Source organism: Trichechus manatus, unplaced genomic scaffold (assembly GCF_000243295.1).
Source record: "Trichechus manatus latirostris isolate Lorelei unplaced genomic scaffold, TriManLat1.0 scaffold00024, whole genome shotgun sequence".
NCBI lineage: Eukaryota > Metazoa > Chordata > Mammalia > Sirenia > Trichechidae > Trichechus > Trichechus manatus.
This window is the reverse complement of record NW_004443960.1, coordinates 19,156,877-19,184,355: the sequence shown is the minus strand read 5'-3', so window position 1 is coordinate 19,184,355 and position 27,479 is coordinate 19,156,877. Positions and strand designations below refer to the sequence as shown.

Here is a 27,479-nt window from a genome sequence, read left to right as displayed (position 1 = left end):
GCCCACTGTTGCAGCCACTGTGTCAATCCATCTCATTGCGGGTCTTCCTCTTTTTCGCTGACCCTCTACTTTACCAAGCATGATGTCCTTCTTCAGGGACTGGTCCCTCCTGATAATATGTCCAAAGTACATCAGATGAAGTCTCACCATCCCTGCTTCTAAGGAGCATTCTGAGTGTACTTCTTCCAAGACAGATTTGTTCATTCTTCTGGCAGTCCACGGTACATTCAGTATTCTTCACCAGAACCGTAATTCAAAGGCGTCAATTCTTCGGGCTTTCTTATTCATTGTCCAGCATCTGCAGGCATATGGGGCGACTGAAAATATCATGGCTTGGGTCAGGCGCACCTTAGTCCTCAAAATGACATCTTTGCTTTTTAATGCTTTAAAGAGGTCTTCTGCAGCAGATTTGCCCAATGCAATGCATCATTTGATTTCCTGATTACTGCTTCCATGGGTGTTGATTATGGATCCAAATAAAATGAAATCCTTGACAACTTCCATGTTTTCTCCATTTATCATGACGTTGCTTATTGGTCCAGTTGTGAGGATTTTTTTTTTCTTTATGTTCAGGTGTAATCCATACTGAAGGCTGTAATCTTTGATCTCCATCAGTAAGTGCTTTAAGTCCTCTCTGCTTTCATCAAGCAAGCTTGTGTCATCTCTATATCGCAGGTTGTTAATGAGTCTTCCTCCAATCCTGATGCCCCATTCTTTTTCATATAGTCCAGCTTCTCGGATTATTTGCTCGCACACAGACTGAATAAGTATGGTGAAAGGATACCAAATGTTAAGCATTATGAATTCCTTATGGTAAAATTTTATAACACCAAGGATAAAGGGAAACTCTTGGAAGATTTCAGAGGAAATAAAGTAGCTACCTAGTTAGGAATAGGAACTGGATTTACAACAAAATCCTTAGTGCTCTACTAGGTAGTTAATTATGAAGTTTCATAATATCAGGAATAATTCCCTGAAAAACATAACAATCCATATTTAAAGGAATCAGATTCAGTGTAGCATAAAACATCTTAGTAGCATCACTAAAACTTATGATAACTATTGTTTTTACATTTTTGCCGTAATATTTTATATTGCTATTCCTTTATTTGGGAGCCCTGGTGGCACAGTGGTTAAAGCACTGGGCTGCTAATTGAAAGGTCTTTGGTTCAAAACCACCAATGGCTCCACGGGAGAAAGATGCGTCAGTCTGCTTCTGTAGAGATTTACAGCCAAAGAAACCGTATGGGGTTGCTGAGTTGGAATCAACTCAACGGCAGTGGATTTGGTTTTTAGGGTTCCTTTATTTATCAATGTAATATATTATCTATTGTTTTCCAGCATTGATAGTTGAAGGCATAAACTCTTTTATACTCTTTTTTCTCTCTTTTATACTCTTGTTCCTCTCCTATATAGTTACATTGCTTTTTTATTTCCTTTCCTTACATTTATCTTAAACCTCTTATCATCCGTCAACCATACAGAATATCTCTTAACTCCTCTCATTCTAAGATGATGACTTAGTTTTTTTTTTTTTTTTTTACTTTTCTTCTATTTCTCTTGTCTCTTTTAACCCTCAACTCTTGCTAGCTATATTTTTACTTTTACATTGTTAAGAATGATAACAATTCATTTTTGATAGCAAATCTTTTGTCTATAAATCGATACCTAAAGATGAAAACCAAAAAATACATAGCATTTAAATTATTAAGACTATGCAAATAGTGTTCCCTACAGAGCCAATGTTACATTCATGCCACCAAAAACTGAGTGTTCAAATGGTTTCTTCCTTATACTCCACCAATTACTCAAATGCATAATATATTTAGCTTACTTCAGAGTTGGACTGTATCTTTTTTTTAACAGTTATTACCTGCCACCTTGGCTAGACTTCTTTCTCTTACTTTCATTTTATCCATTGTACTACTCTTCATCACCCAAATCACTACTTCCTACCTTTACCTATTTATTCAAGGAAGATTTGAGTCCGTCCTATGTGCCAGGTACTACACTAGCACTGGAGGAATGGATTATAACTTGTGGGCAGGTGAGTGTGAGTGATTATGTGTGGTGGTGGTGGTGGGAGTAACAAAAGTAAATAAAATACAGTTACAATATAGACCCTTAAGAGATTCTTTCCCAAGGGGAAATACATTATATAATGAAAGAATATAAGCTTTGAATTCCAGTTCTGACCCATACAAGCTGTGTGATACAGGGCACATCTTATCCTCAAAATGAGCATTACAGCAGATAACTTGAAGAGTTGTGAAGATTTTAAATAATGTAAGTAAAGCAACTTGGTGGATGATTATTAGTAGCTCTTATTCTATATTTCGTCTTTGAGGGTTTGAGTCTAAGGCTAATTCCCAAAAGACTTAGGGACCCACAATATACTTACTTTCTTTATTACAACTGAAGTTGGAAGAAGGGTGTTTTGAGGTGTCACAGGGTAGGTTCTTCTGGTAGAAAGTAAAATATTCACTGAGGCACTTCGCAAGGTTGTAATTGGGAAACAGCAATAATGCATTAAGTATGAAGTTTTTGGTGTCAGTTGACATTAAATTTTCAAATTCTAAAAAGATGATAAGATTAGGTTTCAATATAGAAAATGAACCATCAGGTTTCATTATAGGAAATGAACCATCACTAGGTCAACAAACCCCTAAAGATGGTCAATCCAAGCTCAGGGAATTAAAAACCAGATAATTATCTTTGAAGAAGACTAATTACTTCCCATGGAGTTTGTTCCAGTTGATAGCCAGTGACAGTGTGTTTGTAGATAACTGAAGAGTCTGAAAAGCTTTTTTTTGGTGAAGAGTGTCCACATGATATGTCTTCCTGGACTTCTGTGGTTATTATCCTGACCTCTGTGTTCCTCACAACTTACAAAAATGGAAGATTAAGGTCACCATATGCTGTCAATAATGTCAGGTCAAAGGCTACCTCTAATGCTTGTTTACCTCCCAGGACACTTGTTTTCACTTTATTGTTGGCCTCTGCCAATTCCATACTTTCTTCTCAGCTCATTATTTTTGGCAGAGTATAATTCAAGGTGTTTGCTATGCTGCTGAAAAGTGGAAGTTTCTTTTGACTTTCTAATTGCCAAATCTACTGGCTTCTCTTTTGTTCTCACATTTATGTGACTTTTTGCAAGATACTCCTCCCAAATATGTATTTTAAACCTTCTAAAATAGTAATCTCTCTCATTCTGCCTCAACTTCCTTCTGCAGTCCCTTAAATGATAATTCCCCAGTATTTCATTCTAAGTCAGGGTTCACAAACTCAAATGCTTGCAGGTGAGTAGTCCTCACATAACACAGTATTTCCCTTTGGAGAGGTATGCAAAAAATATATAGAACCTTGCTTTCCATAATTTGGGGGGTTCTTTTGTGGGAATGAGCACTAAGGCATAGCTCTTACAAGTACTTTAGCCTGCTGTAAGGGAGCTCAAGTTTTGCTTGCATGAAAAATGCATCCTTGAAGAAGTATGCAAAGGACTGTATAAGCTCATCTTCAGTTAACGTAGGGGAATTATTTTTATGATAGGTAAAGAACTAAGGAAATGGAGCAGGAAGCCTGTGCTTGTGGAGTTCTGCAACAACAGGCGGGGAAGAATTGCTTAACACAGTTCAAACGTGTGTTCATAGGGCGAGTCAACAAAGAACTGACAATAGTCTCTCTTTTAAAAATGCTCTTCGTAATAATGGTCAACTGAGTGATTCTCTCCCCAAATACCATAATCAGAGGAGGAAAATGAGGAGATACATAGTTTACAGATCCTGCAGAAACTAGGTCCCAAAATATGTGCCAACTTGGCTAGGGAATGATTCCCATTTTTTGATCTGATGTAATTGTCCTATGTATTGTAAATCCCAATCTCTGCCTGTGGTTAATGAGGCAGGATTAGGTCATGTTAAAGAGGATTAGGGTGAGATGAAACAACCTTACTCAGGTCACAGCCCTGATCCAATGTAAGGGGAGTTTCCCTGGGGTATGTCCTGCATCACATTTTATCTTAAAAGAGATAAAAGGAGAGAGAAGCAGGCAGAGAGAGGGGGACCTACTACCACCAAAAAAGAAGAGCCGTGAGAGGAGCACATCATTTGGACCAGGGTCCCTACACTGAGAAGCTCCTAGACCCAGGGGAAGACTGATGACAAGGACCTCCCCCCAGAGCCAAAAGAGAGAGAAAGGCTTCCCCTGGAGCTGGCGCCATGAATTTGGACTTCTAGCCTCCTAGACTGTGAGAGAATAAATTTCTGTTAAAGCCATCCACCTGTGGTATTTCTGTTACAGCAGCACTGGATGACTAAGACAGCATGTTAGGTGTCTATGTAGTTTTCCTTCTTTCTGAAAAATCTTGTTAGGAGGTTCAGGATCTTCTGCTGCTTTTTTAATTAGGAAGGAGGAGTCACCTGTGAAACCTTCCCAGAACAGAACTGTTTGCCACTCCCAAGAGCTTAAGATTCCTCTGCACACTCCCCCCTTTTCACCTCACTCTAAAGGGCTACAATATCAATAGTTAACAGTTTTAAAGACAATGACAGTCTAATATATTGGGGATATAATTTCTTCTTTCTAAGGCCTGCTCCTTCTAAGAAGAAAGCTATATTCTCTGTCTCTTCTCTCTCAGGCAAATGAGTCTCAGGGAGAAAGACTCCTAAAATTTCCATAATCAAGTACAAAACAGATTTACATCATGTGATAGAGCTTTAGGAGATGGTTATAGGGAGGAGGAATCATGTTGAAGGACTTGGAGATCAGGTTCAGTCCCATGTCTTCAATACAAGGATCCTAGCCCTAGCACAATGCCTAGAATGTCACAGGCACACAAAATATGTTTATTGATTGACATCAAGTACAAGGTTTCCCCCAAAACCTAGAATTTAATTGTCTACTAATGTTCTTAGATACCTGCAAGCCCACTCCTCGTTTCTACTGCTGCCTTCAGGGGAAGAGGACATTTTGTGAATTGCTTACCCATGCTGTACCGTACTGTGAAGTCTATGTAGTGACTGAAAATGCCTGAAAAGTAGTTGAATAGGACAAGCTTGATGTAGGCAGTGGTACTTTTAGAAAACAGAAAACTCATCAGGTACACGAGGGGGATGGCAGAGAAGCCATACAGCATGAGGATCATCATTGTGTCCAGGAAGTGGTAATCCATGACAAGTATATTCACTCTGCAGTATTTGAATACTCCCTGAAACACAGAATACAGAGATAAAGGCAAGGTGAAAGGCAAGTGTAAAAATAAATCAAGCCAGAACATTTAGAAAAGAACATAGCAAATCTTGGCTTTATTTAGCATAGAACTATTCATTAATTAAATCAATTTGCCATGTTTAAAAAAATACGCCTTAGCATATAAACATGAAAAAAGTTGCTTCCACCTCGTCTTCACCAGAGAACATTACAGTGAGCCAAACCACTATACTTCTCCTTTTTTTCCAGCTGGAACAATTTATTTTTTAAATTTATTAACAAAGTCAGTATACTTTTCCCCAATAACCAAACCCCCAACTTTTCCAGAAAGTAGACTATTTCTCTAAAGAGAGACTATATCTATAGACATTTTTCCTCTAGTTATTATAATATGACATAACCTACCTTGCACTGCCCTGGTGGTGCAGTGGTTAAGCGCAGGGCTGCTAATCAAAAGGCCAGCAGTTGGAATCCACCAGCGGCTCTTTGAAACCCTATGGGGCAGTTCTACTCTGTCCTATAGGGTCACTATGAGTCTGAATCGACTCGATGGCAATGGGTTTACCTTGCACTGCTATCCACCTTTAGACTTGGACTCCTGGCTCTATCCTACTACCCGACTCCCCTTACATTCAACCCAGCCACTCAGGAACCTCAAACTTCAATTTTTCCAATTCACATTGAAAACCAGAAAGCGAAACACAAAATTACCAGTTGCTATGGAGCTGATTCTGTCTCATGGTGACCCTGTGTGTTTCAGAGTAAATTGTGCTCCACAGGGCTTTCAATGGCTGTCATCTTTTAGGAGGGGTTCACCAGGCCTTTCTTCTGAGGTGCCTGTGGGTGGATATAAACCACCAGCCTTTTGGTTAGTAGCCGAGTGCTTCTTGATTTGCATCACCCAGGGACTCCAGCACAAAATTAATCCATTGCTGCACCATTTTACATTCCTTCTTTGACTCCTATAACCCAGTTTTTGTCTTAAAGTGTATTTTGAATGACATTATTAGGGTCACAACTAGCTCTCTTTTGATTACTCTTTGCATGAAATATTTTTTCCATCCTTCACTGTCAACCTATCACTGTCTTTGAATCTAGAGTCTCTTTTAAACAACATATAGGTGGATCAATTTTTTTTTTTATTCATTCTGCGGAACTGTACCTTTTAACTGGAGAGTTTAATCCATTTACATTTAATGTAATTACTTATAAGAAAGGACTTATTTCTGCCATTTTATTGTTTTTTTATGTCATATGTTGTTTTGTTCCTCAGTTCTCTATTCTGCTTTCTTTTGTGTTAAATGGATATTTTCTAGTGTAACATTTTAATTCCCTTAACTTTTTAAACTGTATTTTTTTAGTTATTTTCTTAGAGGTCACCCCTCTGAGGATTACAATTAACACTTCTTTTATATTTACTTTTTAGTTACCTTTACTGGTATTTTTTATTTCTTTATGTGGATTCAACTAAATGTCTAGTGTCCTTTCATTTCAGACTGAAGGACTCCATTTAGGATTTCTTATACAGCAGGTTTGCTAGAGATGAACTCTCTCAGTTTTTGTTTTTCTGGTAATGTCTTAATTTCTCCTTAATTTTTAAAAGATAGTTTTCCTGGATATATAATTCTTGGTTGACAGGTTTTCATTTTTGTTTTCCCTTTCAGAACTATGAATATGTCATCCATCTACCTTCTGGTCTCAGTAGTTTCTGATGAAAAATCAGGTGTTAATCTTATTGAAGAACGCTTGTCTGTGACAATTCACTTCTCTCTTGCTGCTTTCAAGATTCTGTCTTTGGCTTTTGATAGCTTGATTATGATAGGTATTGGTGTGGATCTCTTTGAGTTTATCCTACTTGCAGTTTGTTGAGCTTCTTAAATGTGTATATTTGTGTTGTTCATTAAATTTTGGGAGTTTTTTGGCTATTATTTATTCAAATACCATTTCTGCTTTCTCTCTGTCCTCTTTTTCTGGGACTCATATTATGTATATGTTGGAATACTTGATCGTACCCCACAGATCTCTTAGACTCTGTTAATTTTTCTTCATTCTTTGTTCTTTTCTATTCCTCAGACTAGATAATCTCAATTGACGTATCTTCAAGTTTACTGAGTAATTCTTCTGCCTGCCAAAATTTGCTGTTGAGCCCCTCTAGTCAACTTTTTATTTCAGTTATTGTACTTTTAAGTTCCAGATTTTCTATTTTATTCTTCTTTATAATTTCTATGTATTGATATTCTCTATTTTGTGAGATGTAATTCTCATGGTTTCCTTTAGTTCTTTAGGTTTCATTTAGTTTTCTGAACCTATTTAAAATAACTGATTTAAAGTCTTTGCCTACAAAGTCCAATGTCTGGGCTTCCTCAGGGACAGTTTCTATTGATTGCTTTTTTCCTATACGTGGACCATATTTTCTGCCAGTTTTTTCAGGCTTTTATGAATGTATAAACTTTTGAAGTTCCTTTCTCTGCCATTTTTGCTGATATGCCCTAGCATTCTTTTTTTTTGAAAGACTGTCTTTCTCTACTTCTCTGCAGAGCTATCTTTGTCATAAAGTAACTATGCATTTATTCATGGATTTAATTTCTGGGCTTTCTATTCTGTCCCATTGGTGTATTAGTCTATTTTTGTGCTGATACACTTTCTTAATTACTGTACCTTTAAAGATGTCTTAATATCCAGAAGAGTTATTCCTCCACCTTGCCCTTATGTTTCAAGATTGTGTGGCTGTTCTTGTCCTGCCTTCTGGTATAAATTTTAGAATCAGTTTAACAACTTTCACGTATCAGAAGGATCTTTTAAATTGAGGTATACTTTATATATGGTAAAATTCACAGATCTTTAGTGTACAGTTCAATGAATTTTGATAAACGTATACATATACTTGCAGCCAACAACCAAACCAAGATACAGAACATTTTTATCACCAAAGAAAGTGCCACCATGTTCTTTTCCATTCAATTTCCACTCCCAGAAGCAACCATTGTTCTTATTTATATAAGTAAAGGTTGATTTTGTCTGTTCTTGAATTCACATGTGTGGACTCAAACAGTATGTACTTTTTTTCTGACTGGCTTTTTTTTGCTCAATATGTCTGTTGGATTCATTCATTTTCTTCCATGTATCAATTGCCCATTCCTTCACCTATTTTTATTGCTGTGTAGTACTTCATTAAAGGAGCCCTGGTGGTGCACTGGTTAAGCATTCGGCTAACTAAAAGGTCGGTGGTTTGAACCCACCAACTGCTCTGCAGGAGAAAGATGTGGTAGTATGCTTCCATAAAGATTTAAAACCTTGGAAACCCTATGGGGCAGTTCTACTCTATCCTATAGGGTCACTATGAGTCAGAATCGACTCAATGGCAATGGGTTTAATATTCCATTGCATGAATACAACACAAATATCTATTCTCTAGTTGATGGCTATTTGGGTTGTTTTCATTTTAGGCTATTACAAAAATAGTTTTCATGAATTTTCTTGTACATTTATTTTTATAAATACATATTTGCATTTCTCTTGAGTAAATTTCCAGGAGTGGAATTTCAGAGGCATAAAATAAGTGTACATTTATAAGAAACTGCCAAAAAGTTTTCCAATGTGGTCATACTATTTCACATTTCCACCAGGAGTTTATGGGAATTCCAGTTGCTTTCTCTCTCACCAAAACTTGGTATTGTCATTCTTTTAAAATTTAGCCATTCTGGTGGGTGTGAAATGGTATCTCATTGTGGTTTGATTTCATTTCACTGATTACTAATGATGTTAGCATCCTTTTCCTGTGCTTATTGGCTGTTCGTAAAATTCTTTTGTTAAGTTTCTGTTTAAGTCTCTAGCTCATTTAAAAAATTGGGTTACTTCTCTTTATTAGAGATGTGTAGGAGTTCTTTATAGATTCTAGATATGAGTACAGATATATGTATTTTTAAGATATATATTTATGGTGGGTATTTTCTCCTAGTCTTCAGTTTGACTATTTTCTAAATGGCATCTTTCGAATAGCAGACATTTAAAATTTTGATAAAGTCCAAATTATCATTTTTTCCTATTGGGGCTAGTACTTGTTTCTACATTCTCAGAAATTTTTGCATACCTAAAGGTTGCAAATATACTCTCCTGTTTTCTTTGAGAGGCTTTATAATTTTATCTTTTAGGTTTAGATCTATGATCCAATTCATATTTGTATGTATGTGTGTGATTTGTGAAAGAACAATGTCTATTTCTTCCAAATGACAGCTGCTGTTCCAGCCTCATTTGTTGCAAATATCTTTTTCCCATTGAATTGTCTTGGTATTTTGGTTGAAAAACCATTTGAATATATATATTCATATCTCTTTGTTCTATTCTTTTGATCTCTTTGTCTATTTTTATGTCAACACTACACTATCTTAATTACTTGGTTTTACAGTGAATCTTGAAATTTAAGTCTTCCAACTACGTTCTTCATCTTTAAAGTTGTTTTGACTACTCTAGGACTGATACATTCTTATGTAAATTTTAGAAACAGTTTTTCAGTTCCTACAAAAATAGATTTGCTGGGTGTTATGGATTGAGTCCCCCAAAAAGATATACTGAAGTTCTAATCCTTGTACATGTAAATGTGACACTGTTTGTGACTCCTTCTGAGTGGTATCTTATAAAAAGGAAAAACAGATACACACACACATATGCAAATGGAGAAGATATCATGTGAAGATGTAGGCAGATGCATCTACAAGCCCAGGAATACCTAGGATTGCTAGTACCTACTAGAAGCTGAAAGAGACAAACAAGGACCTTACTCTAACGCCAATGTCCTAAGGTCAGACTTCTAGCCTACAGAATTGTAAGAAAATAAAATTCTGTCCTTTAAAGAACACTTGTGGTATTTTTGTTACAGAAGCACTAGGTAACTACAAGACTGGGTGATTGGTATCGTGTAGAATCTATGGATCACTTAAAAGAAAATGAACATCTTAAAAATATTGAGCATTTCACTTATTTAGGTTGTTTTACACATCTCTCAACAAAGTTGTTAGGTTTCAGTGTATAGACTTGGCATATTTTTCATTAGGTTCATTCTTAAGTATATTAGTTATGATGCTACTGTATTATTTTAAAAAATTTGTTAGTCTATAGAGATATACATTTTTTGTATATTGACCTAATACCTTGCACCCTGTTAAGTCATATTAATTTTAGAAGACTGCTTTGGAGATTTCTTATAATTGTTTTATGTATACAATCATACCTTCTGAAAACAGTTTGTTTCTTTCTTTGTAATATTTATGTTTGAAAATTTCTTTTTATTCCTTTATTGTAGTTGTTACACTTCCAGTGCAATGATTAGAAGTGTGAAAATGGACACGTGTTCCTGCCCTGATCTTAGATATAATGCATTTGTGAGGCAGTGAATCACCTTGCAGAAAGCAATTTGGCCTTTTTTCGTGGTTCCTGAGAACCAGACAACACCTGAGGCCAGTGAATGGAAGGACCACTCACCAGAAGGACCACCTGGTGGCCCAATGTCAACCAACCTTAGGAGGCATGATTTAGCCTATCATGCAAGACTGGCCAATAAGAGCACAGAAGATGGAAGCTACAGGAGCTTCCTGGTTGGTGAAAGACATCCATTCATGTGGGAGAGTAACAAGTCACTTGGGACATAGAAGCTCTGCATTGGAAACCATCTCACACCTTATCCTATGTGTCTTTTCATTTGTATCCTTTTTTGCTATATTAAAGCTGTTGTTGTAAGTATAGTACTTTCCATGAATTCTGTGAGATGTTCCTACAAATTATCAAACCCAAAGAGGTAGTGGGAGTCAGTAGCTAAAAGTAAGGGAGCCTAGGAAAGACCCCGAGCTTGCAGCTGGCACCCTTGGGGGTTGAGGGAACCCCCAACTCTGTGGCCAGCAGGTCAGAAGTTTGGGGTGACATGTGGACTCCCCAAACTTATGACTGGCATCTGCCTATTTGGCATTCTGAAGGCTAACCTAGATCCAAGTGGCCTGAGGCAGAGAAAGAGTGTGCTGTGTGGGCAGCTGGTGTCAGAACTGCACAGAAAAGGGAAGCTGATATTTCCACACAGCTCAGTTGGCATGTGGCGTGGTATTTATTATCCACTCCATATTTGGCATCAGAAGTGGGATTTCTTATTCTACTTTTCACAGCATTCCTTGTACATAATGTTAATTATATTTTTTATAGATGTACTTTATCAGGTTGAGGAAATGCTCTTCTATTCCTAGTTTGCTCAGAGATGTTTTATCATGGGTGAGCATTAATGTTAACTTTTTTCAAATGCTCCTTCTGCATCTATTGAAATGATCATATATTTTGACCTAACTGACATACATGACAACCCCAACAATATCTGAATACATATTATTTTTAATTTCTCATAAAGCATCCATCAAAACTGACCAATTCCTGGATCTTAAAACAATCATTAATGACTTTCAAATGAGTTAAATCATTCGTGGTATATCTTCTGATCACAATAAAATTAAGCTATACGTCATAAAGATAACTAGAACATCCTTAACTGCTTAGTAATTAAACAATAGCCTTCTAACATGTATTTTTTTAAATCAGGAAAAATTTTGAATATGACAGAAACAAACCTGTGAAATGCAGCTAAAATAATACAACTTATTTTAAGATTCAGGAATCATATGATCGATGCCAATGCTCCCAATGTGTTTGTGTATTGCAGAAGTTGGTGGGGAAAGGTGGAGGGAAAATAATAGTGCCAGAAGTGATGCTGATTTGCTCACCAGTGCCTTTGGTAATAAATAAAATTAGTGGCCCTCTAAAACAATAGTGGAGCCCTGGTGGGGCAGTGGTTAAGAGCTACAGCTGCTAACCAAAAGGTCAGCAGTTCGAATCCACCAACTGCTCCTTAGGAACACTACGGGGCAGTATAACTCTGTCCTACAGGGTCGCTATGAGACGGAATCAACTCGACGGCAACAGTTTTTAAAAGGATAATGATCTTAGTGGTCTGCTGGTAATTTATGAGTAGAAGAAGATGATGGAACTTCCTCGCCACAGTGATACATGTGGCAAGATGGAAGATGTGCAAAGATAGAACTCCTGTTAATTCATTCTAACTTGGGGATCTCTGTACCAAAGAGTTTCTCTCCAAACTACTACCAACAACCTACCACTTCCATCATGAAGTTCCTGGGCCACAGTGCTGTGTCTGGAAATATGTAGGATGTGCAGAGAGAGAAATTCCTGATGCCTCTCAAACTTGCAGCTCTATTTTCTTCATTCCAAAAAATATACATACATACATCAAACAGGCAGACACATTAACATACGCACAAATACAAATACACTCACATAATATTGATGATGCAATACACAGAATTTAAATAAGTCCTCTCAAATACTTTTAAGAACAAAAGGAATAAGGAGAAGAAGAAAAGGAAAAAAAGTAATGGAAGAAAGAACACTCAGGAGATGATGGACAAAAGAGCTAAGTAGGAAATAATTTTACTGGTCGATTTTATTATTTGGATTGGAAAATCGTATTTCATAATTTTATGATAAGAATAAACATACTGTGTTGTAATTATTTTATTTTCATGGTTAGTTTGTATCCATTACTAAGCAGTGAACTACTTGGGCAATGAGTCATATTCTTATTCATATTTAAATTCCTCATATCTATTATTAGGGAAGATACTTCTCCCTTCCCCCACCCCATGATTTCACCTCTATGTACACCATACCTTTCATATTCATCCCTCTACCCGCTCCAAAATACACACATACCCCTCAAAGAAAAGAAATTTCTAACATAGTTGGGCAGATTCTGGAATACATATGGGGCCATATATCACTAGAAAATGGTATGGTATGCATTCATTTATATTTATGCTTTGTTCTAATTCCTCATTAATGAAAATTGGGTAGGTGTGATTTGGGAGTAAGTAATAATAATAAATTTCACGTAGCTCTCCAGCCAAGGATGTGTTCTTCAATCCATTTCCTCCAATTAAGTTTAGCATTGAGAATTCATGGGTATTAGCTTAGCTTTAAAATAGTGATCTCACATATGTCTCTTTTGGTTGAACCAACAGGTAGACCAGGAGATAGAATTTAGATACACAAACCACACAGTGAATCCCAGGAGAGCATCTGGATGATAGCAGGTGTTAAATAAAACTTTTAAATAAATTAATAGAACTCAAGGGAAACTAGAAAAGCTGGCCATAGTATAGCTAGAAGACTCAGTATATTACAACGCTGGACAAGACTTGGTAGTATGAGATAGGTAAAAAGTAAGAGTTCTTCCACCTTTAGAGCAATTTTTGGGGTCGCCACAAATTGATGAGCAAATAAATAGGAAACTATTCCATAAGAGGGCTTTCCGCTTCTGCAAAGAAGCTATTTTCTCCTAAAGAAGGAATGAATATGAAGGATAAAGTTTCTACCATGAGACTTTTGCAATGTGTTTTCTAAGATGAGCAAATGGCTACTGACAGAGTTAGGTTTATGGCACTGTTAAGAATAGTGAAATTCCACGGATACAGAACAAAAATGAGCCCTCAAGAAACTTTATCTAACACTCACCAGTAGTAAGCAACAGGAAATGAAGAAGATGATGAAATCCCACAATAGAGCAGAAAACCAGTATATAAGGACATAAATTCCACTCACAAACTGGATGTGCTTCGCCTTAGTGACTCTCTCAGTCACTGTCAGGAGACAAAAACCACTAATTAAAAGGGCCATTCCAAAATGCACATAAAAGGCCACAAGGTCTCCATTTGTACTCCTACAGAAGAAGGAACAAAAAAGGAAATATCAGCAAATGAACATAGTAAAAAATAAAGATTTCTATCAACAGTTATTTTTATCATATGAATATAATTAGATGGGGCAGAAGAAATACATTCAAAGTGTAAAACTAACTAATGAAGAGAGTAACATACTTGCCAATGAAGTCATCAGGGTATGGCTGAGGTTTATTGAAAACTGTTAAGGAAGCATGAGGGCCAGACAGTGACATGAAGAGAATGTTGTCTAACAGCGCCAGAGATGCAGATGGTGAATGGTATGCTTCGTTGTTGAAAAGAGCAGTCAATACTGTTTCATCTGTCTTCACCTCAATGGAAAGTGCAACAATGCATAAGCGAATACAGTCTTTACTTTTTATCAAGTAATTCAGTAGGTCACCTAGGATAAGGAAACAATACTGGTCAGTATATCCACAATACAAATCATTTAAAATATATGTTGGGGAAGAAGAACCAAATAATTTAACCCCTTTCAATTTTCCAAAAGTGGTACTTCAAACATTTCCATTTTTCTCAAGCACTCTATCCCATTAGTAAATTCCAAGCCCCCTCACTTCATACTCTATAATCTAACCTCTACTACTTCACTGAGAAAAGACACACAACATGATATAGACTCTCTCAATTTACACCCCTCTGTCTCTAGCTGATCTATAAATACTTCCACTTTCAGCCATGATGAATGTCATGGATTGAACTGTGTACCCCCAAAATACGTGTCAACTTGGCTAGTCCATGATTCCCAGTATTGTGTGATTGTCCACCATTTTGTCATCTGACATGATTTTCCTACATGTTGTAAATCCTACCTCTATGATGTTAATAAGGTGGGATTAGCAGCAATTATGTTAATGAGGCAGGACTCAATTTACAAAATTAGGTTGTGTTTTAAGTCAATCTCTTTTGAGATATAAAAGAGAGAAGTGAGCAGAGAGACAAGGGGACCTCATACCACCAAGAAACAAGAGCCAGAAGAATAGCAGGTGCTTTGGACCTGGGGTCCCTGTGCTAAGAAGCTCCTCAACCAAGAAGGATTGATGACTAGGACCTTCCCCCAGAGCCAACAGAGAGAGAAAGCCTACCCCTGGAGCTGACACCCTGAATTTAGACTTCTAGCCTCCTAGACTGTGAGAGAACACATTTCTCTTTGTTAAAGCCATCCACTTATGGTATTTCTGTTATAGCAGCAGTAACTAAGACAGTCTTCATCCAAGAGCAGTCTTTTTTTTTTTTTTAAGAGGCTTACCTTGCACCTTCTGAAGTATTTGTTCTTCAGACTTTAGCACAGTCTCAAGGTGTTTTAAGAGATTCACAGTCAAATTAGAATTCCCAGAAATAGATAAAGGCACAATAGTTTGACCATACTGACGCAAATTCATTTGTCTGACAATCTCATCATTCTTATTTGAAAAGTCTTGAGCTTTTAAGAGAAAAGTAAGGACACCCAGAAGTCCCAGTATCTGTAGCAATACTAGCTTCCGGTTGCGCCAGCTGAACACTGCCTTCTTTACAAACATGGCTCGGAACTGCTGTTGGTAGAGGGACCACTAAAGAAAGAAGAGAGAAACAACATTACAATAGTCATAGACCTAAACAGGTCATTCCTGTTGAACTCCATTAAGATGAATGCTTTGAAATTTTATCAAAGAAGACATATAAGATTTATAGAAATGAATATTTGGAATAGAACCTAAGCATAATAAACCAAAATGATAATATGGTCAGTCTTTTGTTTGTATAAGGGAGGGGTTGACAAACTATGATTTCTTTTTGTAAACAAAGTTTTATTGGGATACAGGTATGCCCATTCATTTCTGTATTATCTATGTTGTCTGCAAGCCTCAATGGCAGAGTTGAACAACTATGACAGAGACCATATGGTTCACAAGGCCTAAAGTATTTACTATCTTTCCCTTTGCAGAAAAAGTTTACTGACCCCCACTATAAGTTATTAAATAAAATGTTTAAGGTCTGGATTTTTATATAAAACACTGAAAATCTCAACAGGATGATTTTCTTTATTCACAGTGTTGTACTATCTATGACCAGAAGAACAAAATCACATCCATTTCTCTTGTGATCTTTGTTTTTTTAAAAATTTCCTAAAGGATATTTTCCCATAAAATTTGGACATGAAACACACACACACACACACACACACACACACACACACACACAGAGATTTCATTGCCAGGTTTCAAGATATATGACCCGGTTCAGAATGAGAAAATATCCTTACTCTTATTAAGAAATGTTCTCTGAATGAAACTCATATTTACAAGGACAAGAAATAGTGTTTAAATTTAAAGGGAGAATTTTTCTATATGATTGGTACTCTCTAAAGAACAGGAAATGGAGTTCTTTATACCTTTTGGCTATTGTAACTAACTTTAAATATACTATTATGCTAATTAAATGATCAGAAATTGTTCTAAGCTGGCCTACCAAATCTTCCTTCATCTGCATCTTTTGTGAAAGGGTAATAGGGAAAATTAGAAATGTACACACATAGGAAAATCACATTTCTTAAGCATCTGATACATGTAGAAATTCATTTTTTGGCTTTTTTTTAAGGTGTTACTAAAATCCAAAGTTCCATAGCAAACAAATACTGGAAAAAAAACTCTAGCTCAGTTCTTTCTGACTCCAAATCTTCCGACAATACCCTACTGCTTCTCAGCTGGTTCATCCTTCCCTCAGTATGAGAATTCACAGGGACACTCGAAAGAAATGTACCCCATATTCCAGTCTCCCAGTAGTCAAGAAAACCAGGGTGATTTATAGGAAGAATAGATAACTTAGAAGGAGAAGGAAATAAATTCTTAGCTACTCCAAGAGACTTATGCTGAGCTTCATACTGATTTGAGAATCATCCCTAAGATAACTATTAAATTCCCACTGCAAAAACATAAAATATTGAAAATACTGGGCATTCTTGATTATTAAAAATCAGGTTTACTTAGTACCCTTACTGCAGTTTCAATGAACTGACAACTTCATGGGTTACCAATTGAAAAATGAATTCTAAAACAGAAAAAAAGAACCCTGAGGGATAACAGTGGTTGAGAGCAACAGCTGATATCTTTATCTAGAACCCATCACTTCTGCATTAGGAAATTAATTAGGTGTAGAATAGACTGTTCCACATATGGTTAGGTCTGCCATCACCGAGAACTACACGCTCCTTCAAGTATTAAAATAAAATGTACCTCTTGTGCCCCAACCAAATATACATCAGGTTTATCAATGAAGGTGCTTACCTCGGTATTATACATAACAGTAGAGGCTTCAGTACACATGGAACAAGATATTGACTCAGAATATGTGGATGAATTCGCATTCTGGTTCTTGTTTATGACTTTGTTCATCATCTGGAAGGGAGTCTGGATAGCTTGGATATCTTTTGTATCTGCCGCATTACTAACTCTGTGTCAAAAAAAAGCACAAACTATTTTATTTCCACACTACTCCAATATATTTTGTTTAGTTAATGTGAGTCACAGCCTTCAGCTCCGAAGACTACCTGATTTTCTCATTGGCTGGCAGGGGCATTATATGGAGGCAACATGATAACTATGGTAGAGCAGTGGTTTCCAAACACCAGAGGACTACTGGATGTTTGAGGTAAACTGAGAAAAGGGCCATGTAATGAGTGTTTCATTAAGTTGAACTCATTCAATTTAAAGACTATCATCTAATTCCTACTTTGAGTAAATTAAAATATCCATTCTTTTAGGAAATGATGGGGATAATTTTTTTTAAGCTACGTCAGAGCCACTTCCCCGTAAATTTTCTAACCTGTGAAATCTGAAAATCTGGTGAGTGAAGAAGATACTAAGACATTGCCCTTGCCCTCCAAGGTTTTTCTTTTCCCTATGCACCATTACTCACCTAAGAAAGACTTCTTCCATAGTAGTGACAGAGGCACCAAAGCTAGCAATGCCCAGCTCTTTCTGTCTCTCTTCCAGATCAGTAAACAGAACTTTAAACCTAGATGGAGAGGAAGAGTAAAAGCTAGCACAAACCAGATGATTTTTATACTTGTGCATTTTTTTTATTCCAAACCAATTTCCCCTCAGCAGTGGGAAAAATATGGACCATTCTTCATCACAATGCTTGTTATAGTTTCCATAAATCAGAAATGTGGGACAAATGCAGGGAAAGAAACTAGCAAATTGCTCTAACAAACTGCTTCCCACTCTACTTAGTTCTTGGATACACATGATTATAGTCTTCTAATAAGAATACCAAAGACTCTAAAAATAAAAATAAAAGAATACCAAAGACTCTCTATATGTTAATAACCCTAGCTGTTGTTGTTGTTAGGTGCCGCTGAGTTGGTTCCGACTCATAGCAACCCTGTGTACAACAGAATGAAACACTGCCCGGTCCTATGCCATCCTCAAAATCGTTATTATGCTTGAGCATATTGTTGTAGCCACTGTGTCAATCCATCTCATTGAGGGTCTTTCTCTTTTTCACTGACCAAGCACGATATCCTTCTCCAGGGATTGATCCCTTCTGATAACATGTCCAAAGTATGTGAGAAAAAGAATCTCACCATCCTTGCTTCCAAGGAGTATTCTGGCTGTACTTCTTCCAAGACAGATTTGGTCGTTCTTCTGGCAGTCCAGTATATTCTTCACCAACACCAGAATTCAAAGGTGTCAATTCTTCTTTGGTGTTCCTTATTCATTGCCCAGCTTTCATATGCATATTAGGCAACTGAAAACACCATGGCTTAGGTCAGGTGCACCTTAGTCCTGAAAGAGACATCTTCGCTTTTTAACACTTTGAAAGAGGTCTTTTGCAGCAGATTTGCCCAATGCAATGTGTTGTTTTATTTCCTTTTTTTATTTTTTCCCATACTAAAATTTATACATACGTTGTTATGCGACTCTAATTGCTCTCCCCATACGGTGACAGCACACTCCCCCTTTCCACCCGATTCGTTTTATTTCTTGACTGCTACTTCCCTGGGCGTTGACTGTGGATCCCAGTAAAATGAAATCCTTGACAACTTCAGTCTTTTCCCCATTTATCATGATGTAGCTTATTGGTCCTGTTGTGAGGATTTTTGTTTTATGTTGAGATGTAATCCATACTGAAGGCTGTAGTCTTTGATTTTCATCAGTAAGTGCTTCAAGTCCTCTTCACTTTCAGCAAGCAAGGTTGTGTCATCTGTATAATGCAGGTTGTTAATGAGTCTTCCTCCAGTCCTGACGCTGCATTCTTCTTCATATAGTCCAGTTTCTCGGATTATCTGCCCAGCATACAAATTGAATAAGTATAGTGAAAAGATACAACCCTGACGCACACCCTCCTGATTTTAGACCACGCACTATTCCCTTGTGCTGTGTGAACGACTATATCTTGGTCTATGCACAGGTTCTGCATGAGCACAATAAAGTGTTTTGCAAGTCCCATTCTTCACAATATTATCCATAATTTGTTATGATCCATACAACCGAATGTCTTTGCATAGTCAATAAAACACAGATAAACATCTTTCTGGTATCCTCTGCTTTCAGCCAAGATCCATCTGACGTCAGCAGTGATATCCCTTGTTCCATGTCCTCTTCTGAATCCAGCTTGGGACAGTCAAACTCTGTCCTATGGAGTTGCTGAGTAGGAATCAACTTGATGGCAATGGGTAATTAACTAAAACAGGGAGGGGGGAGGGAATACAAAAATATATAAAAAGTAAAAGAAAAAAAAATCCCATCACCCTGAGCATACCCGTTACCATTTGATGTACTTCCTTCCATCATCACATATATTTTTTCATTTGGATTTTTTCTTGATTATACAGGTTTAACATATATAAAATACACTAATTGTAGGTGAATTTTTACATATGTACATACCTGGATAACCCTCATCAATATAAGACAGAAAACATTTCCAGCTCCCAGAAGATAACTCATGACTCTTCCCAGTCAATGACCTCCTCCACTATACGCACCACACACCGCGCGCGCGCGCTCGCTCACACACACACACACACACACACACACACACACACACACACACGTGGTAACAATTATTTTACAGTTCTATAAGTATAGTTTTGCCTTTTCTTGAACATGGAATTCTACAGTCTGTACTTTTTCACCCAACACAATGTCTGAGATTCATTCATGTTGTTGCATATATAAGTACCTTCATTCTTCTTTATTACTAAGTAATATTCTCTTGGTGATGGACATTTGGGTTGTCTCTGGTTTGGGGATATTATGAATAAAATGGCTATGAATACAAACTTTCTTTTACATGTCTTTTGATGGACATGTGTCTCTTAGGTCTATACTAGAAGGGAAACTGCTGAGTCATAAGATAAGCACATATTTAGCTTAGTAGAAATAGCCAAATGTTTTCCAAAGTGGTTTTAACATGTTCAAAGGCTATAGTCAGTCCTTTTTAGTTACGCCATTATGGTGGGTGTGTAGTAGTAATGTATTGGTCTCTTTTATTCCTTCCTCATAGTTCTGGGAAAAATTCTTGACACAATCCTCTCTTTCATAAGTTCTATTTTCTGCCATTATTAATTGGTCAGTTTTTTATTAGGTAATCAGGAATTCTATCTCTGATTTTTCCTCTTCACAACTGCTTAGTATAAATTTAGTATCCTTTTTAATCTGATTGAGAATATAAAACAGAAAGGTTCAAAGCCTTTTATTTAAAAAAAAAAAAAAACAAGCTTTTTATTGTTGCAGTAAGTTAATTTTTAGAGTAGGCATTTCTTATGATTTCTTAGAGGGGTCCTTTTCTTCCAAAATTCAGTATCTTTACATGAATCATTTTTTTTTTCCCTTTTTCCAACCTCATGAAAAGAGACTGATATTTCCCTAGGGCCTACTTCTGGAAGAAATTCTATACAAGATTGAAGTGTGATTCCCCCGATTTAATGATTCCTCCTCTAAGTTCTCATTCCAATTTTCTTCCCGGAATCAATCTTCACCTCACTGGTGTCAATGTGTGAAGCTTAACTTCTTAGCTTCATTTAAAATTCTCCAGTTTGCCATTCTTTGATGGTTACAAGGTTGGGGAGGGAGGGAGAGGGGTATTCACTAACTAGAGAGTAGACAAGAATTATCTTAGGTGAAGGGAAGGACAACATACACTACAGAGGAAGTCAGCACAACTGGACTAAACCAAAAGCTGAGAAGTTTCCTGAATACAACCAAACACTTTGAGGGACAGAGTAGCAGGGGTGGGGGTCTGGGGACCATGGTTTCAGGGGACATCTAGGTCAACCGGCATAACAAAGTTTATTTAAAAAATGTTCTGCATCCCACTTTGGTGAGTGGCTTCTAGGGTCTTAAAAGCTAGCAAGAGGCCATCTAAGATGCATCAATTGGTCCCAACCCACGTGGAGTAAAGGAGAATGAAGAACACCAAAGACACAAGGAAAATATTAGCCCGAGAGACAGAAAGGGCCACATAAACCAGAGACTGCATCAGCCTGAGACCAGAAGAACTAGATGGTGCCCAGCTACCACCAATGACTGCCCTGACAGGGAACAAAACAGAGAATCCCTGATGGAGCAGGAGAAAAGTGGAGTGCAGAACTCAAATTCTAGTAAAAAAAACCAGACTTAATGGTTTGACTGAGACTGGAGGGACCCCAAAAGACATGGCCCCCGGACTCTTTGTTGGCCCAGAGCTGAAACCATTCCCAAGGCCAACTCTTCAGACAAAGATTAGACTGGACTATGGGACATAAAATGATACTTGTGAGGAGTGTGCTTCTTAGCTCAAGTAGATACATTAGACTAAATGGGCAGCTCCTGTCCAGAGGTGAGATAAGAAGGCAGACAGGGTCAGGAGGTGGTTGAACAGACACAGGAAATCTGAGGTGGAAAGGAGGAGTGTGCTATCACAGTATAGGGAGAGCCACTACCGTCACATAGCAATGTGTCTATAAATTTTCATATGAGAAACTGACTTGAATTGTAAACTTTCACTTAAAGCACACACACACACACACACACACACACACACACAAGTCTCCAGTTTTCTAACATCATGTACACGGACGCGCATAGGGCTTTGGAAATAAATGGGCCAGCTTTCCAATCCAGCCTCTGTCACTATTACTATTTGGTTTGACCTTTCCATGTGATGTACTATTGATTTAATCTTAACTATTTGATTTACTCTTTCTAAGCTTAAGAGCCATCATTTGTAAAAACATAAAGTATATTTTATTTTCTCCTCTCACATGTCACAGTGTTATTTCACTTTAACTAACATTTAATCCTCTGTAATCACTTTATAGTGACTTGAGAGGCTCATCCGTACTTCATCCTAGCTTGGAGACTTGAGCTTAAAGCACTCTGAAAATTTCTCCCTCCTTTTTGTTTACTCTTACATTTTAAAATACAAAATTATTCTCTTTAATCACAAAGGTTGAATTAAAACAGGAGCTGCAGAGTTCTGCTTCCTTGATGACAGAACTGAAGCTTCTTCTCCCTGACATTCTTGATCAAGATGTAACTTTAGATTTTTCTTTTCTTATTGCCCGTTTCTAAATTCAAGTTTCCACGCCTTCAAGACAAGTGGAGGCAAAACTGGAGGAAAGGGATCAGGATACTTCGAAGAGGCCCCGCCGAAGCAGAACTCATTCCATAAGGTTTTATCTGTATCTGTCACGTTCACATTCTAATTTCCCTTCCATTTCTTCCTGGTTACCTTGCTAGTCCTGATCTCAAACACTAGCTTTGTTTTTGCTCTATCAAATAAGTTTTTGTAATTCTCAAATATCTTTCCAAGCTTGCTGCTCGGGAGCCAACCCTGCTCAGGAGCCAAGATGCCTTAAAGTCTAAGAAAAATGAATGACGACATTATTACTCCTTAAGCTATCTCTGAATAAAAGACTGGGGTGTTAAACTTCCTGATGATATTCTGTATTACCCTCTCAGAATTATCTTGTTTATTATTACTCTATTTTCTTTATCTCTAGGATCTTGTCATCAGAATCTCCTTTTTGCAGCTTCCAAACACTCTTATCTTTCCTTTCATAGAGTCTTCTTATGGAAACTTGCTTTTCTATATGCCTTTCAATTTTGACACATATCTGAATCTACCAGATTCCTTCTTTGCTGGAATGAAGCTTACCATAATATGGTAAATTGCCCCTAGGTAACTGACTTTCTTTTTTTTTCCTTCAAGCAACATTTTCTTGATTATCAGAATTAGATTTAGCAATTTTTTTCCTATTTCCTCCTTTTTCTAGGAGGTATAATTAATGGCAAGAGAAGTAAAGAACTTGTTAGGCAAACTGCTTTGAGGTAAATAAGACATGTATTAGAAGCCCACACTTGAATAGTCCCCTCTTCTGTGTTATCTTGCTTAAACACTGTATCAGGAATATATTATGTATTTCCTCCTATTAGGTTGCAGGAATTTTACACAATGATTATATAACTTATTTCTCCTTCTATTGTCACATCTGTTTTCCAACATGTTTCCATCCTCTAGCTCATGGATGTTGAGCAGGAGCATATTCCCTGATATACAGCAGTACTGTGATACCTCTCCTACATGTCTATGCCTTTGGAATGCTGAGTCATCATTCTACTGCCATACCCTAAACTTAAGTTTCATTCTAACAAGTCTCAACATTGTTCTACAAAAAGGGACAATGTTGTTTTAAATTTTCAAGGTAACTTTCCTTGTGAGATACATTCAATGAATTGAAATGTAAGTATATGTAATTAAAAGTATTTCTTTTTCTCTTCCCTATTTTTTTCAGGCAAATAAATACATATTAAAACAATGTCTGGGAAAAAGTAAATGCTCAATTACTGTTCGATAGCAAAATTGTAGCTGGAATGGAAATCACTAAGAACTTAACCATCCTTTCATTCTTTTCATATTATAATCTGAAATAACTGGATCCATAGGTATTTCTTTTCTTGTAATTTTTCTTCCTCCCATTTCTCAGTTTAAAACTGTCCCTATTTGAGAAAATTTCATTCTGACAAAATATGTTCTTCCCTAACTTTATAATTTTCATCTTATTCTGTACTGAATCCATAATTCCATACCTGGAATTATAGCCTAGAAATCTACAGTTAGTTGTTCACCTCTTGGAGCTTCTTCCTGTTTCTCTTTTCCAAGTCCAAAGCAGTAGTAAGAAGACAGGGATCACAACTACCACTCTGTGCTAAGGTAGTAACATAATACCTAGCTTCCACCTTTGCTGAATGAGTCAACTGCCGTGTATCTCCACTGGTAGCCTCTTTTCTTTCAAATTCACCACTGTTTTTCATTTTTTCACTCCAGTTTATGACTAGGGTCTTGCTTCTACTCAGCTGCCTGATCATGCTGTCCCATGACGCTGCTTCTCAAAACCTTTCAGATTTACTTAGTAAATATAGTTCAAATGATACGGTTCCTCTTCTTTCTCTTTCTCCTTTGCGACACATTCCTCTGTTTTATAGTTCCCTAAGACTCTTTAATTTCCTGGTTTCCTTTGTGCATCATTCCCTTCATTCTATCTAGAATCCTTTTTCTTAGAAAAAGAGAAGTTAAAGTCCTTCATAGTATTCTTAAATATGAAAACTGGCTTGAATCTGAAGGAATACCAAGGCAACTTCTTGCTTGTATATGGCAAGAAGATAAAAATATCACACTCTCTGAAAGTCACTGGTGAGTACTCTTAGTTTCTATTCCCCTTTTATAGGATGGCTATCCAGGTAGAGTTACTATTTTTTGTGGTTCCCTTTGATGAGTAACTTGCTAACTGGTGCAAACTGCCTGTTTTCTCTAGGTTCTTGTCACCCTTAACTCCAAGATGTGCCATTTAAGCCATTTTTCTCTCGTTATCTTAATATTTCCCTTCACAAGCAAAAAATTGGTATTCTACTCATAACTTATCATCAGTTAGCACCAGGAAGCTATAATCTCTACGTGGTATCCTACTTTTTAGTCCAAGTGGCAGCTATGACTGGAATCTTGACTTCTTAAATAAACTCTACTTGCTAAGCTAGAAGAAACCAAGAAAATTTAAAAAAAAAGATTTTTGGCTACCTAAAAAATCAACCATTTAGCATTCTGGGGATCGGTACCTGTGTGTGTACTGTTTGGGTAGACTAAATGATAATTCACTTCCAACATTGCTCTCCAAAGTGGCTGTTGGTATATGATGATGAATCAATTGGGAGATTTCCTCAACTTGACAGTGAGGTTCCTTCACCATGACTATGTGGTATCCCACACCTGAGAAAATTCATTTAGAAGAACAAATAAAACATTTTATATTTCTCATACTCTTGTGAGACCACATATCACAAATCATTTCGTTATAAGTCTAAGGAGCTTAACAAATACTCCTTTTATGATTTCCTTAATGCTTAGGGACTGATAACAATTTGGTTTATAAAACCAGATAAAGCAGAGATAGGATGAAAAGCCTCTGTTATCTAGCCCCCTGCCCTACTGACATGGAAATCTGAGAGGACAAGATTAATATTCATTAAACATATATTTTGGGGGGGCCTATTATATGGCACGGAGCCCTGGTGGTGCAGTGGTTAAGCATTCAGCTGCTAACCAAAAGGTTGACTGTTCAAATCCACCAGCTGCTCCTTGGAAACCCTATGAAGCAGTTCTCTTCTGTCCTATACGGTCGCTGTGAGTGAGAATCGACTCGACAGCAACAGGTTTTTGGTTTGGTTGATTATATGCCAGGGAGTAAATAAATCAGATAATAATCCCTTACTCCAGAGATCTGAGAATTCTTCTAAGATCCTCTGCACCTTCACTAAGTGCATTGCACTGATTTTCCAGAAACTAGGAATGGTTTTGTGTAGCTGAGAAAAAATACCTCCGAGACACTCCAGAACTTTGAGGAAAATACTGAGGTAGCATTCTGAAGGCTCAGGGCACGGCAGAATCGCTGAGAAAAAAACATCTGAGGCACATCAGTCCTTTACTGAGTACACTGCAATTGCCCTCTGAAGGCTTGGGAGAGGGCAGCAGGAAAGAGAGAGAGATCTCATAAGGTGCAGAAAACAGACAGCGGGGATGGAGAGCAAAGAGGACTTATCATATTAAAAAACCTGGCAACTGGACTATAAATGAGAAAAAAACCTGTTGCCATCAAGTCGATTCTGACTCATAGCAACCCTATAGGACAGAGTAGAACTGCCTCATAGGGTTTCCAAGCAGCAGCTAGTGGATTCAAACTGCTGAACTCTTGGTTAGCAGCCTGAGCTCCACAGCCTCAAACATACACATACACAGATCCAAGCTCTACTAAGGGTAAAATCCTAATCCCATCCCCAAAATATTTGAAGGCAGCAGCGAGTAAAATCTCAATAAAGCTGTAACACATTTCAAAACTGGTTCAAATACACATTACATTGACTTAGTCTCCCACAATAATGGCCTGACAGAGAACAGGACATGCTCTTTTCTGAGGGTAAATAGTAACTACTTTAGTCACTACTGTTGTTTTATAATGTCATTCATTTAAAAATTACAAAACATGCAAAGAAGCAAGAAGATGTAACCTTAAACATGAAGAAAAGATCAACAGAAGCAGACATGGAGATGGCCCAGATGTAGAAATTATCATATGAAGACTTTAAAATAGTCATGAAAAATATTTTAAAGAATCTACTGGAAAAAGAGGAAAACAAGGTGTGAACAAATGGGGAATTTCAGCTGACAACTGAAAACTAATAATAATAATAAAAATAACCAAATGAAAATGCTAGGAAAAAAATACAGTATCACAGATGAAGAATTCATTCAATGGACTTAACAGAAGACCAGGCAGAGAAGAAAGGATCAGTGAACTTGAAAATAAGTCATTACAAATTATCCAAACTGAAACACAAAAAGAAAGCAGAATGTAAAAGAACAGAGAATCCAAGATAAATATGACAACTTAAAAAGGCTAACATGTGTAAGAAGTCCCAGAATAACAGAAAATAGATAATGGGGTAGAAGAGATATTTGAAGAGATAATGGTTGGTAGGTTTTTTAAATGTATGGAAAATATCAATCCAGGTACCTAGGAAGCTCAGCGACGCCAAGCAGATTAAATGCAAAGAAAACTACGCTCAAGTATGCCGTAGTGAAATTCAAAACAACCAAAAAAATAAAAAGAAAAATCTCAAAAGTAGCCAGAGGAAAAAGGACACAACATTTAGGGGGATAATGATAAGAATGAAATGATTTCTCATCAGAAACATTAGAAGCCAGATGCCAGCAAAATGACATCTCTAATATCAACGAACATAGAAAAAAAAAACTGTCAAACAAAACTTACATATCCATTGAAAATATCTCTAATAAGTGAAGGTTAGTTTGGCTTATGGCCCTCACGGTATTACTAGGACCTCACTTGTATTTCCACCATAAACAACTAAAACATTGGAAAAAATATGAAATAACTCTTTTCAGAAACTGGACAACAAGCAACCAAAGCCAAGTGCTGGTAAGGACATGGAGAAATTAAAACCCTCA

At 37.0% G+C, this 27,479-nt stretch overlaps 1 protein-coding gene across 1 annotated transcript in view; it reads right to left on the bottom strand.

Moving 5' to 3' along the window:
* LOC101344022 (ATP-binding cassette sub-family A member 3-like) overlaps positions 1-27,479 on the bottom strand; it is a 139,319-nt gene that overhangs the window by 36,495 nt on the left and 75,345 nt on the right. Inside the window, 9 exon segments of the mRNA XM_023728327.1 lie at positions 2,402-2,549; positions 2,918-2,942; positions 4,995-5,202; positions 13,767-13,975; positions 14,133-14,376; positions 15,244-15,544; positions 17,207-17,423; positions 17,889-17,987; positions 25,073-25,223. Coding sequence (XP_023584095.1) covers positions 2,402-2,549; positions 2,918-2,942; positions 4,995-5,202; positions 13,767-13,975; positions 14,133-14,376; positions 15,244-15,544; positions 17,207-17,423; positions 17,889-17,987; positions 25,073-25,223 — 1,602 coding nt within the window.